This window comes from Corythoichthys intestinalis, chromosome 4 (assembly GCF_030265065.1).
Source record: "Corythoichthys intestinalis isolate RoL2023-P3 chromosome 4, ASM3026506v1, whole genome shotgun sequence".
Taxonomy (NCBI): domain Eukaryota; kingdom Metazoa; phylum Chordata; class Actinopteri; order Syngnathiformes; family Syngnathidae; genus Corythoichthys; species Corythoichthys intestinalis.
In genome coordinates, this window is record NC_080398.1 from 8,976,147 (window position 1) to 8,992,490 (window position 16,344).

Here is a 16,344-nt window from a genome sequence, read left to right on the forward strand (position 1 = left end):
CAGGTGTGTTGAATTCTATTTTTTCTTTTTTCTTTTTTTTTTTTTTTTTTTTTTTTTTTTAGATAAAACAGGGTTCTTTGTCGTATCGATACCAACCTTGCAAGTAGTTATTGGCTAATTGACTACAATAAATATTCATCTAAGAACTACAAAACCTTAATGTTCTTACTCAAAGACCCTCTTCTTTTTTGTTCTCCTTTTTAAGTAAGCCAGATGCTCACTTTTTTTTTTTTTTTTTTTTTTTTTTTTTAAATATTAAGTACAGTATGTCTGCAATGCGCATTATTACATTGCAAGAACCAAAAATAAAGTGATTGCCCTGGGAGGAGAGCAGCAAGAAGAGGTAGGAAGCGAAAGAATGAATGTCCAACATTTAATCACTCCTTCATGTGGTTATAAAAGCAACAAAAATGAGAGTTGAGGAGAGTGCTGAGAGGAAGGCACTGAGCTCAGTGTTTCGATCTTCATTTAATAATTGAATAATAATCTCCTTAGAGACCTGACCTAGAACCAGAAAAGAGGAGAGGAGAGGCTTGATTAGGCCTAGCATGACACTCTGCTGCCTCCCTGTGACGTTTCCATAATTTACACTCGAAATGGAATTTTCCAACTTAGTGTATCATGCCGCTGACATACTATGTGTGTGTATGATTTACAGCAGCTATGAGCCATGGTCAGTCATGGGAAGAGAAAGATGACTTTTAGATGTCAGCAAAGAATATATTTCATTTAGTCATCCCAGTTACAACACACACAGACACAGTCACTGACACCTTATCTTCCTGTCAGACATATTCTCTTTAGGGTTGATGTCAAGCATTGCGTTCACTTTATGCTGATGTATGAGCGTTGTGGTTAGGGGACGATGTAACGCTAACATGGTGAGGAGAAGGTTTGGCCTCTGGGCCCCGGCACAAAGTCCATTCTGCAGAGGTAGCAACTAGACACATATACAGGACTTTCACACCTGCTTTGCCGTATTAATAACCCAGTAGATAAAGCAAAAATCTCCAATTTCCCTGATGCGCAATTGCTTATTATGCTGGTTAAGTATGTCAGTGTTTCTTTAAAACTAAAAATTATGGCAAAATGACAATGTTGCCCTGCCCACCCACTCCCTTCATGTGTCAGGATAAGATATGTAATTAACCCCCTCCCCCCCGCACACACACACACACACACACACACACACACACACACACACACACACACACACACACACACACACACACACACACACACACACACACACGTTTGCATCTACAAGGGGGAAAAAAAACAAAAATTGATGACATTAAAGTTATATAACAATTAGGGCTGTCAAACGATTAAAATTTTTAATCGAGTTAATCACAGCTTAAAAATTAATTAATCGTAATTAACCCTTTAACACCGAACGTGTCGGATGCGACACGTTTACGCATATCAACTTTGAAGCCTCGTAACGCTGTAATTACGTCACCCACGTGCCTGTGGTTGGTCTCGTTTGAAAGTACGGAAGTTGATGTCCACACCAGTTTTTATTTGAAGTCAATCAACAAAGTAAAACGGGAGATAATGTCATTTGAGTTTTATTGTTTTATTGCACTCATAAATATGCATTAAAACGCTGCATGGATAATGTGTCTATCTCCATATTTCCATCATTTCTTGTCCTTTTTCAAAACCGTAAGCAGCACAAAAGACTACATATTCCAAGAGCCGTTGTGATGTCAAGAAGGAAGAACCTAATGTGAACATTTTTAATAAATTGACGAGCAAGGCGCCAACTAAGGGAAAGGAGACACGCGTAGCAATCAACGGCCGGTTGGATTCAGCGAGCGACTTTGAAACGTGCAGAATGAATCGAAAACTAAATTTAGCGCAAGCTAATGCATTATTTCATTAACTCAAGGAATAGGATGAGCTGTATTTGTCATTCTCTTCCTCGGATCTGTCGGCGTCTCGGCGAGTAGAAGTGACAGCTGCACGCAAATGGCGGATGAGTAGGCTGTGTGACGTTATATGTGACGCAGTTTAGTGACATGTTCAAAACAAACTTTATTGAGTGCGCAAAAAAACAAAAAACAAACCTTTATTGGGTCGCATGCCTAAAAAAATGGAATTGAACTGAACAACTTGTCAATATTTTTGAAAATACTTATTTTTCAATGTTTATTATTTTCTCTTCACTATGAATCTTTTCAATTTTTATATAGATGTGTGTTCGAGAAGCTGGATTGCATGTACATATATACCTTTGATAAGGTGATGGGTACAATACCTAATTTCACAAACAGATATCCTCCAAACCCTTTTTGTGTTGGATAATATATATAATTTTTTTCTCACATTTTTACACTGTATATAACATGTTTTGACCATAGTATGTGTGAAGGGCAAAAACGCCTATGACCATAGCTGCTGTTTGTGTTGAATTGTCAAACATAAAACTATTCAATCTTATTTTTTTCTATTGAATGTTTATCCTAGCAAGTTAAATAAAAATTAGCGAGCTTCAAAACGGTTGGTCGAGCATGTTTGGTTGTCAGTGGGACTTCAACATTACAAATTTAGAAAAAACATTTTGGGATTTTTTTGTCTTTTTGGGTCCAAAATATGGATTAAAGTTGGTCAGTGAAGAAAACAACAGTTCGGACATGAAGTTCAAGGTATCCTGAAAAAAGGGACCCAATTTGGCCATTGTGAACAGTTTTTTCTTTGAAATATAAAGGCAACATCAAAGGCATGCAAATTCGGCCAAAATAGGCTTAGGTGTTAAAGGGTTAATCGCAATTCGAACCATCTTTAAAATATGCCATACTTTTCTGTAAATTATTGTTGGAATGGAAAGATAAGACACAAGACTGATATATACATTCAACATACTGTACATAAGTACAATAAATCAACAAGATGGCATTAACATTAACATTCTGTTAAAGCGATCCATGGATAGAAAGACTTGTAGTTCTTAAAAGATAAATGTTAGTACAAGTTAGAGAAATTTTATATTATGTTAATGCTTTCGTTTTAATAAAATTTGTAAAATTTTTAATCAAAAAATAAACTAGTAGCCCGCCATTGTTGATGTCAATAATTACACAATTCTCATGGTGCTGAACCCATAAAATCAGTCACACCCAAGCGCCAGCAGAGGGCGACAAAACTCCTAAAAACACAAGTAACAAGTGCACATGACCCTGAGCTGTCATTTTAATCTGTTTGAGCGGGGCATGTGCGTTAATTGCGTGAAATATTTTAACGTGATTAATTTAAAAAAATAATTACCGCCCGTTAACGTGATAATTTTGACAGCCCTAATAACAATAACATCATATTGTAAGCAAAAACCTACACATAAGATGAACTTCAAATGTTTAGTGATTTTAGAGAATTGCTGATTAATACCATTTCTTAACACATCATCCAAAGTTTTAAATTTAATTACTGTTGAATCTCAAATCTTATGGACCTACAACAAAAAATACGAAAACTTAAAGTAATTTGATCTTTTATCAATTCACTCACAAATTAACTTCCTGAGCATGTTAAATTTAACACAAGCCTGATAAACGGATTCATTTATTGGGTCATATTAATGGCAACACTTGAATAATTGTACTGTACTTTGTGTCATCTAATGGAAGAACGTATTATTCTATTATATTGTATTATATATTATATTATTCTACCAGCAGTCACACACAGTACACTTTTTTTTTTTTTTTATAGAAGAATAGATTATACTTCCAATTCAGTCAAATTGTGACATATGATAATATTCTGCAGCAGTATGCATTAAACTGCAGTTCAGTCTGCATTTCTTGTGATAGTTAACCATGACGTGCATTGTCTATGTCTGTCCAGTCTGCGTCGCGAGGGCTACACAATGCAGGTGAACGTCAACGACTACCTGGACATCTATTGTCCTCACTACAACGACAGCCAGCGCATGGTGGGCACCAGCGAGCAGTATGTCCTCTACATGGTCAGCTACCGTGGCTACAGGAGTTGCGACCCCCAGATGGGCTTCAAAAGGTGGGAGTGCAACCGACCGCATGCCCCCCACGCTCCCATCAAGTTCTCTGAGAAGTTCCAGCGGTATAGCGCCTTCTCTCTGGGCTACGAGTTCCACGTCGGACAGGAGTATTACTACATATGTAAGTATTCTTCTTCCTCCAACAATCTATATTTATTCAGTGATAGAGTTCATAATGTAATGATGGGACACGGGGCGCGGGGCCGATAAATAGGGGGCCTGCATTGTTGGTGAGGCCATCAAAGCTGACCGAGTGGAATCACAAATACCTTTTTTAGTTAAAAATTCTTGTGAGTAAATGCTTAAATCCCTGAATTCTTTATAGACATGGACGTAAAACAGTCTCGATTCTTGGTTGAAAGCAACAACAAAAAAACCGTGCAGTGAGCATTTATTTTACGTAAATCTGTCGAAGTACAATGCTAGTCTGTTAGTAAATGTAGCTAGCGGCCACCTTATGTAAACAGAGCTTTTCCGGTGAAAATTCTTGTGAATAAATGCTTAAATCCCCGAATTCTTTATAGATATGGACGTAAAACAGTCTTGATTCTTGGTTAAAAGCGAAAAAAAAACAGCAGTCAGCATCTATATTACTTAAATATGTCAAAGTACAATGCTAGTCTGTTAGTGAATGTAGGTAGCTGCCACCTTATGTAAAAAGAGCTTCTCCGGTGAAAATTCTTTTATAGATATGAACGTAAAAAAGTCTCGATTATTGGTTAAAAGCAACAACAACAACAAAAAAATGCAGTAAGCATTTATTTTACGTAAATATGTCAAAGTACAATGCTGGTCTGTCAGTGAATATAGCTAGCGGTCACCTTATGTACCTTATGTAAACAGAGCTTTTGTGGTAAAAATTATTGTAAATAAATGCGTCAATCTCCGAATTCTTTATAGATATGGACGTAAAGCAGTCTCGATTCTTGGTTAAAAGCAAAAAAAAAAAAAATACAGTGAGCATTTTTTTTAACGTAAATATTGCATATTACTATGATGTCAATGCAGTAGCGGCTAATTTCTCCCATTGATTTTTTTCACAACGTTGCATGGTACGATAAATATCATAATTAACTTGAATCCTTGAACAAATCACTCCTGACACAATATTTCCTGTTTGTATGCGGTACAGCTTTCGTACTTTTGCAATAGAAATCCAGCATTAGATCGCTGGGTGCGTTTTTGTGAATAGCTCCTCTTGATGTGGGCGGCCCCTACTTGAAGCCAAGTAGGGGCCGCATGACTGATCTAACCCGTCAATACCATTATTAAGTCTATGATTCAGTTTTATTTCCAGTCTTTTTTTTTTGTTTGTTTTTTTTTTTTTTTTTTGAGATCTGACAATCTTGATGCATTTACATTTTTGTTGTTGTTTTTTTTTTTTTAACAGCCACACCGATTCATCACCACGGCCGCAGCTGCCTGAGACTACGTGTGTACGTCTGCTGCTCCACAGGTGAGTCTCTCACTTTCTGTACCCACAAGCAGGACCCATCTGGGATTGTCTGCCCACACGGTTACTCACTGTACCCACACAAACACTTCTTTATGCTGTATTGGGGACACCTGCTGGCTGCCTAGTGGTGGGCACATAAAGTAGATTTTGATGAGAAGTTAAAAATTTCCTCAACATTTAAAAAAAAAAATCTTTAAATTTCTTGATTTCAAACAGTTATGTCTCCTGAGGTGCTGCCCACCTGTGAAGTGTGAAATAAGCAACGAAGCATATCAGACCGTAAAAACATGAATGAGTCCTTCAAATTTCCATCCTGGTGTTGCATACTTAAACACAGGGCCAATATGCTTAATACTAAAAAGCTCATGACCTGGAAACTAGTCGGAGAACCTCCAAAATAGTCATGAGCACAGGGATAAAATGGGGACTCCACACAGGTAGGAAGTGAGGTTCAAACCCAAACCTCATAATTGTGCCCGATTAGGAAATGGCATAATATTGTACATCTTTGTCACATTTAACATTTGTCAGACAAGTGACACGCAGTCGAAACAAGTACGTTATTAAGACAATGAAGCAATTCAACCACTCCCCCAACCGGTGGGGGCCAATATTCCGCGCGTTCACTCCCGTGTTAACCCTTTGTACTGACTCCATGTTCCAAAAGTTTGGAGAAGGCTCACCGAAAACAGGTTGACAATTTATTCGTCAACAATGGTCAAAAAACAAGGCAAAAACAGACGACGGAGGGACCCTGGTGGATTCAAAACAAGGCTACATAAAAATGTTCCTGAGCAGCGACAGTTTGTTATCTCAGTGTCCAGTCTTTTTGAAAGCTGCGGTGGAGTGGGCCGGGCCGAAGGTGTGGCTGGGTGTTGTCTTGGGATCATCCCACTGTGGCAGGTTTTGGGCGGTTAGGTTCGTGCGTCATCCTTCGTGGCTGGGACGTGGCTGCCACAGCGACCTTGGTCTGGTCTTGACGTTCCAGGCGCCCGCGCTATCAACTTGTTATCCTGGTTGGGCGACACTACTTGTTTTAGGAAAGAGCGCCCTGCTCTTTGTCCTGGAGTGCCCGGAAGAACTGATTGCAAGAGTTGGTGCGTCAATCTTGCTCATGACGCGTCGGGCTTCTGTGATAAGATGGCGTTGTGTATCCTCTATTCTGCTTCTTTTCATTCAACTATGGTGTAAGTGCTATTAATTTTATATCAAGTGTGTTAGAGTAATATAAACAGTCCTATCGTACATATGAGAGATGATACTATTCCCTGATTGATTGTATTACGTGTGTTAAAGTAATGCAAACAGTTAGACGGTGCCTACGAGAAACGGTACCATCTTTTTCATTCCCCCTCATGAGTTCCGACAGGGCTGATAAGGTGATCCACTTTACTGTGTCAAAGGGCATGGAGTGAAGTCTGCCTAAACTTTAGTTAATTGCTTTACTATAATGAATGTGTCAGACTAATGCAAACAATCATATGGTGTGTGCGAGAACGGTAGCTATTCCCTTCAACAACTACTGTGTTTCCCCTGCAGCTTTACCCTTTCACATCCCCCTCTCCTCTCTTTCTATCCTTCTGTTTCACTCACCGCTCTCTCACTCTCTTCCACAACCAACATCATGACCCCTTGTCAGATTGAATTTATTGCTTCTACATGTGGTCAGTGGGTGGCTATATGTATATGTAGCTTTAACCTCTCTCACTGCCTCTGACACTCATATACACACACACACACATGCATTAACAAACACACACTTTGATCCCTGGCTTGTCCAGTCCTTTTAACTTAGCCATCCCCAGAATATTAACCTCTCCTCCCCTGGCGGACTCTGTTGCCCTTCATCACTCTTCACACCAACCACCTCCCCCCTTTCTCAGGACTCACAGTGCGGCTCGTCAGTCAGCGCGCTCCTGGCCATTTTGTTTAACCCCTATGCTCTTTCTTTGCTGCTCTTCTGCACGTGTCTGTCAAGATCTCCTGTTAGAAGTAATTAAAATCCCTTTGGTCAATAGTTTAACACCTGATCGCCATCCTCTCTCTCTTAGCCTCTGATGTAGATGACGAGCCAGAACCAACAGAGGCAGACTACACGCTTAGACCGGGCCTAAAGATGGATGACATCGGTGAGTCATTTTCCCCCTCTTCTTCACACCTAAACATTTTGATGTAACAAAACACACTCACCCATACTTGTTCATACTGGAATACCAGCTGCAAGATCTGTGCCAAATGCCATGAAAGACAAAAAAAGGTCTTTTTTTCTGTAAGTGGAAATTTTGATTAAATTGGCATAGTTAGGATCCTTCAGTTGTTAAATTGGAAAATCATATTTTTAAGACGTGCTACAGTTTGTCTGTTTAGTTTGTTTTGGTTAGATTCTGTTTCTTGGCGAATGTGTTATCGTCTTGTCCTTGTCATTACCAATTCAAGTCACCTGTTATGGCTTACCTCTTGTGTGTCTGCCAATCAGGTTCTCCACTACCTTTCATGCTCACTAAGGGCCCGTTTACATGGTGGTTCTCCGAGAATGTGACACATTTCATGTTTGCATTTACATGGTTCCTTATTGGTTCTGTCTCCATTCGAACGATGACGCAATTCCGCGTGAAAACGATGAAGTATTCATGCCAGGCCCTTGGGGGCAGTGCAGTTTTACAAGGCGACAGCCTGTGATGCACTTCCTTGGCAACAGCCTCCTTAGCTAAGACAACAGACCCGCTCACTCGAAGCAATGGTATCCCCGCAGTTTTTTCCTTCGTCCTGTCCCCTGTGTTTGCTGCATGCCCCCAGTAAGTTTAGTTTGCTAGCTACTAAATTTTAGGATGACAGAATGTAACTTCTAGTGCATTCTTTTTTTTTTTTTTCCCCTTGGATAAAATACAATCAATAACATACAATGTGGTAGAAAATGCTAATCTTGGTTTGGTTGGATTTCTTACAATGGCAATGAATAGCTATAAATAAATGTTTGTCGTTACATTTTACGTTCAGGAACAGACAAGGCGTAGTATCAAATACCTTCATGTGAAAGATGATAAAAAACTGTCATCCTATCATCTGAGCAGTGTTGTTAATCTTACATTAATAAAGTAATTAATTACAGTTCCAAATTACTTCTCCCAAAAAGTAATTGCGTTAGTAACTCAGTTACCTGAACGTAAGAGTAATTAGTTACTTGGCAAAGTAACTGGTGATAATTTTCATGTTTTTTTTTTTCTCAAAAAAAAAAAAAAAAACAGGTCACACAATGTAAAGTTTAAAGGGTTTTTGGGACTAGCCCAATTCTTTACCCTAAACTTAAACTTAACTTGACACAGGGGTATTGCAGATAACTAGATAGTAACCTTTGCTATGTGTGGAAGTCATTTAATGTTGCGACTCAACCGTTAAAGTTGTTAAAATTGCTCCCGTTATTGCATTAGTTCCCTTCTGTCTATTTTCGACGTTGTAAATTTTAAAACAGTTTCATCATTTAAAGATAGATTTAAGTCAAGATTTTGTCTGATTTAGCAGCATTTTAGATGAAAACACTTAGGTTCACGAGGAAGTTTCTCTACAAAAGAGTCTTCTGAGAGGTCTACTGCTTTAAGATGGCGGCTGATTACTAATGCATCTGGTTCTTTATACATGTTGCTAATGCCGCCGTGTCTGTCATTTGCATCTAGTTCTATATTATGTGATATCTACTGTAGCATCATGTGGGCGTAGTTTGTAGGCTATCGGCTACAGTCAGGTATTATTGGAGCCACCTAGCATCGCGTTTGCAACGCCGTCACAACTCCCTTGCCTCCTCCCCACTCCTGCTCTGCTCTCTCATCTCTGTGAGTCCGTCGCTCTCAGACTTTTCTTGCGTCATTCAACCAAGATAGTAACACACGCCTTTCCTGCTTCAGTCACGGTGACGGCGTTGCCAAGATGACAAAAGTAATTAATTGGATTACTCACTACTGAAAAAAATAACGCCGTTAGTAACGCTGTTATATTCTAACGCCGTTATTAATAACACTGCCTCTGAGGCTCCACAATAGACTGTTGTGTAACTTTAAACCACAAAAACATGTCAAAAACATTGTTATGGATGAAGCAAGTAGCCACAGAGTAAAGCAAACGTGCATTTGTGAAGTACACTTTGTCACACATTGGTGGAGATATGGGGGATGTTGGCAGGATGACTTTAATTTACACCTGAAGATCCGAGATGTATTTCTTTTTTCTGGGAAATCATCTTTGATTGACAGTTAAAAGTCCCACAATGACCCGGTGGGATATATTTCAGCCACCGGAGGCCCGCAGGCATATGAATTTTCTCTGCTCAAACATGTAAGCATAAGAAAGATGCTAGATATAGGGTTACTTGACTGACAATTGACAGTTGTATGAGGCATGGTTTCAACTAAAGCTGCAGCTATCGAATATTTTAGTAATCGAGTTTGAGAAAAAAGATATTTCAACTAATTATATTGAACCATTTCTAGACAATAAATGTCTTTATTTAAGATTGTTGAAAACAATAACAACAATTGCATCTCAGATAAGACAAGAAAATAATCACTGCTATCACTCAAAAAAAATCTATATATATAAAAAAAAAAAAAAATCTTATTTCTTACCTAAAAATGTCATTACGCTTCATAACACACATCACTTAAAAGTTGAGTGTTTTTCCCACGTGTTTCAATTGAATATCCATTTGTGTAGAGCTATTTTTAAGTTCTGATTAAGTTTTAAGTTTAAGTCTAATTTTTAAGTCCTGATAGGATTTTGAGTTTTTACAGTGTTCAAGATCTGCTGTATTGGAGCACATTAGGCAATAGTGCTACTTCATGTTCTATCCATCAATGACTACCGAGCTAAAATTGACAGTTAGCTTTATTGTGTTTTTATTTTACACCCTCATCACTCTACAGCTCTGTTTTTACAGATTAAAAAAAGCCTGTATGAAAGACACGTTGGCCACGCATTGACAGTAGTCATAATGAATAGAAACCTAGACCTCCGCAGGTCTAACGTTACGTTAGCGAAGTATAGTAACGTTAATCTTATTTATTAGTGTTACATTTTCTCGATTTTACCTTGTCCTGAGTATCTCTCCTCTGCTCTCGCAGTAAACGTGGTGCCTTCGGTGGAGCGGGGACTAGGCGGGCGGGTCGGGCAGTGGCGCCCGGCCCAGGTTTTTGGGGTGATGATTGGTTGCAGCCTTGCAGGATCCAGCCGGGGGTGCGAAAGCGTCAGCGGGCGGGGGTAGTGTTATGCAAGCGGTGTCTTACAGTGAACAGATGAAACACTGTTCGCCTTGGTCTCCAGCTTGAAATGTTCCCACACTTTTGACATTTTCTGCGTTTTCTTGGTGCCTTTCTCTTCACTTTCGTCAACTTCTTTATCGTTACCTCTACATTCATGCGTGGTTGAAATCAAATATATCCGCTGCCTCTGTCTTCTTCCTCTACACACGTGACGTCAGCGCATTGTGTCGCATTAAAAGTAGTCGGGGCAATATGTCATGCTTAGAACTGGAAAAATTAAACGATTCCTCAAGGCACAGAAAATGCCTCAATCAATTTTTAAAATAGAGTTAGAATCATTCAGCTTTAGTTTCAACACATTTAGCAGATACTCCCACAATGTTCAAAAGCATGCGTGAATTGATTTATAATCATTTTATATCTGTGGTGAATCAAATTTACAAGGTGTTTTTATTTCCAGCTTACAGTCACTTTTCAAATACTTTCAAATACTGTTCACCCTTCTTCAAAACTTGCAGTTGGCTCAGACATTCAAGTTGTGCACTCAATTTTGTCTCAATTGCTTCAAGAAGTGATCAGTTCCAAACAATCACTACGAGCATAAATTGATCAATAATGTCCATCCTTGTGCTGTAGTTTATTTATGTACATATGAATTATAGTTTATTTATGTAAATATGAACTATTTATATGTTTATGTTTAGATAAAATAACTGCTCTTTAAAATGCTGTATATGCATTCTATTGTAATGTAATGTATGTAATGTAATGTATTGCCCATGTATTAATATTGCTTCCCGAGCCTGGCATTGGACACTGGTGATATAGAAGCATTGTAAATGACAAACATGATGAGTCAATTTAAGACTTTTGGCTATGACTGTGTATGTCATTGTGAGTGTATACAGAATGACTGTATTTCTTCCACTTAGTTACAACATATTGGCAAGCCCTATGTTGCTGAGGATTATACAGAAGTTGATGTCACAGGTACGATGCCAAATTTGTCAGTGCTGATTTAACATTGGCAGCAAAATGGGTAGCAAGTTGATAAGCGAGAGATACAATTAAACATAACCACCAAACGTGTGCTTGTCGCTTTATAACAACAAAAACAACGGCAATGTGCACTCCGCTAGATCTAGTTATGCAGGCAGCCACGTGGGCATCAATCCTCATTCTGTCAAGTGTTTGCACTCTTCCGTGGCAGCTTGTAAAATATGCTTGTTATTAATCGCTGTGTGTGAGTTTGTCTCATAAATCAGTCTGCTGACATAACTGTCAAGAGAAAAGTCATCAGTGCTCTGGCAAATGACTGCGGGTCGTTGAGATACTGTAACTTGTAAATGGTGTCGTGTTCTTCTTGCAACTCTTTGTGCATCCTGCTTTTTTTCTCATCCTCTGGCACCTACATAGGAATGCGGCCAAAGGGGAAAACTACTAAAACTCGGTTTGTTCACTGGAAAGTGTCAGATTAGGTTTCTTCCCCCAACCTTTGAATTTTGAGATTTATGTAACCTATGCAAGTCTGTGCCAAGCAAAGCCACATATTACACCAGGTTTTGGTAATTTCATGGACACGCACACGTGCCACAGAAAAGGTTGAAAAACACTGCTCTAAACAATAGTAATATTTTAACATATTTTAATTACATGAAAAAAAATAACTAAATATTCTTTAAAAACAACTGCTCGATATGAATTATGAAGTCATTATGAAGTATTAGTAATGTGCGAGTGCTTAAATGTAAGTACTTAATGAGAAGAACCATATTCAAGATAAGATACCACATGCCTTAGCAGTGTGATTTCTCTCCACCACTCAATGAATAAAAGTAATGATGATATAAAGACCAGGGGTGAAAGTGGGCGGGAATGGTCAGGAACGCAGTTCTGGTATAAGATTCAGGGCTGGAACGCAGTTCCGGTATAAGATTCAGGGCCGGGACAGCTATGGTGCTTTGATTCCGAAAATATGACGGCAGCTGACGGTGAGGGATGGCGTGGCTCAGTGGTAGAGTAGTTGTCCCCCGATTCTCTGCCCTGATGAACTCGCCTAAGTATCCTTGAGCAAGATTCTGAACCCCACATTGCTCCTGGTGCTGCGTCACCAGTAGGTAGATGCCGATGTAGTGTAAAGCGCTTTGAGCGCCTTGAAAGGTGGAAAAGACCAACTGTCAAAACGCTATGTAAAAACAAAAAAATCCAAGCTGCCACACATGCATTTCAACTCCAAGAAGTAAACAATCTACCAACATCAGATTTACATACACAAGTGTTAACAACAAGCATAATAAAGTGCTTGTGTAGGGTAATCCATTTCCACCGATATTTATTATTTTATTCCACGGACGGCATGGAGGTTTCCCCAGCTGCTGCAGTTATCTGAGTCTGACGACGACGAGTCACGTCAATGTGCGTATGCAAAGCAAAACGCCTGGACTCATTCATCTGTTCAATTGGTTGATATACTGACATGTGATCAACAGAGATAGTTAGCTCTGATTGGTTCAAATGTGCATGTTTTCTGAAACAGCAAAAAAGTAATGCAACAGAAAATGGATCAAATCTTTAAGAGCAAGGAAAGAGTTAAGGTGGCCTTTTTATCATATTTAGTTTTATTTACTCTGATGGGGAGGTTCAGAACATTTTAGCTGCCAATGTGCACTTTGGACTTATATTTGTTCATTTATGTTAGGCTACTTATTCATTTCCTTATGATTAAAAAAGTCAATGTTTGCGCAATCTTCAAAATATATTCCATTTCACTCTGCATAATATAAGTCATTTGTACTTATTTTTCTGAATGTATGTTACTTATATCTTTATTATTAAAAAGCACAACAAAAAGTAAATGTTTACACTATCTTCAATTTTAATGTGCATCCTATGTTCTTAAGTAGTTAAAATTGAGATTTGGCATTTAGTATGTGGGGAAATGTGGGAAAATAAAAATTAGGAGATGGAGGTTGGGGTTATAGCTGTTTTTGTTAACTTTTATTTTGCAAATCATTGAAAAAATACAATTTTGAATGAAAATCAGTCTTTGTATGTGTTATAGAAATAACTGACCAAATCAGTTTTCTTTGCATTTCATTAGTTTTGATTGCAAGATTGCTTACAGCTTACACGGCCGGGAGTCGGGGCAAACTGTCCACATGTGTGTGTGCATGCATCATGTGTAGTCACTTGTTTTGATGCTCCTGCGCATGCGGGTCATTTGCTCTGCGAGTCTCTGACTGCGAATTAGTGCGCATGTGTGATAGTTGAACGGGTTCAATGGACAAAGGCAGTCCGAACGGGCACGCCAAATAAACAAATATGACCAAAAAATTGGAATTGTGCATTAAGACCTGCGGTATGAACCTAGCCCTATTGTGGTCAACCATGGATTTATATCTGTCCGTTATTTGTGCTGGTAGCTCATATAGGCAAATAAACCCATCTTTGCTCTTCTGGCAGTCTAACAAGGAACAAACAAAGGCGTCTGCTTGTCTGACACCAATTACCATTGTCACAACTCATTTTTAATAACTGTTATTCACCCTTCATGTTCAGAACACCAGTCACTTCCAAATCAACCTGTTTGTTGTCACTGCTTTTATTTGATCCAGCCTCCTTTGCTGGATAGAACAATTCCACGATTAGATTTCATCTGGCGTGAAATGGTGTGAGAAGCTCCCAGAGCAGAATGATTATGCTCATCCGCCCATCATCAAGGCTCAGGTTTCAGCATCTGACAAGCAGGCCTGGCCATTAGCAAAGAAATCAGAAGCTTTTTCTTTAATGAGCTTTATTTTCGCAGCAATTAACCGCTGACGACGCGTTGGAAGACCTCTGCCAGGAACATCAGCGGCGATGCCACTGATGAGAATGTAATGTTAGTCACGCAACCACTTTTAGCATCAACAGGAGATGCTACTATATCCCGAGACTTTTTAGTTTGAACTGTAATTATTGTCATCAGCTTTGATGCAGTAGAACTGCAGCAGTTGAACACATTCTGTGACTGTGGTTGACTTCCAACTTATATAAAGAGAATTAATTTCATACATGCTGCTGGAATCATGTGTGGAATGATCAAACTGTGTCTAGGGATGGGAATTAATAGGATTTTTACGATTCCGATTCCATTATCGAAATTGCTTAACAATTCGATTCTTTATCGATTCACTTATCGATTCTAATTTGGGGAAAAGAAGAACAAACGTTTTGATTGGCATCGAGTTTGTTTAATCAGAAGTCACAACCTTACAAACTCACAACGAGGTCAAAAGAGGCCCAAAGCCTCAATATTAACTGTGGCAATAAGTGGCAAATGCACAAGAATGTGTAACATTTTACTGAAACATTTTTCTAATAGAAATAAAAAATACTGGTATATATTGGCATATAGGTCGTTGGTCTGCCGTTGGCAATATGTGTTAAACTTGCAGGGGTCCCCAAACTTTTTCCTGTGAGGGCCACATAACTTTTCCCTTCTCTGATGAGGGGCCGGGGTCAGTTTGTAACAGAAAAGTGTGACGATTGCAGGAGTGCCTAAATTTAAAAAAATATTGTTTTTCAGAAAGCCACAATCAAATAAGCCTTTCTGGATTCTTCACGGAACAAAAGTAAATAAAAAAAATAATAATATAATATAATAATAATAAATAACAATAACACTATTAATCAAATAGATAATAACCAAATAACCCTTTCTGAGTTCTTCACAGAAAAGGCCAGGAAATAAATAACACTAGTGAGAAAAAAATCGATCAATCAAAAAGCTCTCTGGTATTGTTCAGGGGGCCGGACCAAATGTCGGTTAAGTGTATTATTTACCAGTATATTGAAATGCATGCCTTTTAGTTTTTATGGTGCTTTCACGCTCAAGTGGGGGCGCCCTTGCGCTTCCTCACGCGAAGAAGAACGCACTCGCGTGAAGAAGCGCGCGCTTACATGCGAAGAAGAAGAAATGCCGCATCCAAGCGAGTGAGCGAGCTAGTGAGAGAGGGAAGCACTGCTACGACCCTACGTTCTTTGTTAATGTTTGTGAAATATCTACAGAGGCAATGCCTGTATGTATCATCTTTTGTGTTGTTGTTGTTGTGTGTTTCCACTCGCGATCGGACACTTAAATCCAGTTGTGTAGTGGTTTGAACGATGTGCTAATGCTAGCGAACGCATGCTAACCGTTTTGTTATTAGTGTATTAGCAGCTAATCATCGCTGGTTTACGTTGATGCAAACCTGTTTGTTATTGGGGACGAAATTGATTTGTTTCATTTCTATTTTTAGTTTCGCTCTTCAAGTGATGGTTGAATAAAGTCAGCAAATTATACCAACGTCTTCTGTATCGTCATTTCGGAGTTTAGCTAGCTGTATAGCTGTCTCGGTGAGGACAGTGCAGTCTATTCCCTCCCGATGCAGTTATCTCCACCTTCCCTCCCGATGCAGTTATCTCCACCTTGCAATGACTGCAAGTCGTTTTGTTGTAATTTTTCCTCATGAAGTGAAGACACACTTTCAAGCGTTTGAACCTACGTGCTGTCATTGTTATGTTTACGGCTGCAATGGTCGTGCTAAACCATCGTAACCTTTCATTTTCACCCTCTTTCCTGGTGAAGTGTAGCCAAA

At 39.0% G+C, this 16,344-nt stretch overlaps 1 protein-coding gene across 2 annotated transcripts in view; it reads left to right on the plus strand.

The window, feature by feature from the left end:
* The window catches only part of efna3b (ephrin-A3b), a 125,777-nt gene that overhangs the window by 90,368 nt on the left and 19,065 nt on the right, over positions 1 to 16,344 (plus strand). For both annotated transcript variants that reach the window (XM_057834425.1, XM_057834426.1), the window contains 3 exons: positions 3,850 to 4,142; positions 5,412 to 5,477; positions 7,529 to 7,606. In XM_057834425.1, the coding sequence (XP_057690408.1) occupies positions 3,850 to 4,142; positions 5,412 to 5,477; positions 7,529 to 7,606 (437 nt within the window). The remainder of the gene's footprint in view (positions 1 to 3,849; positions 4,143 to 5,411; positions 5,478 to 7,528; positions 7,607 to 16,344) is intronic.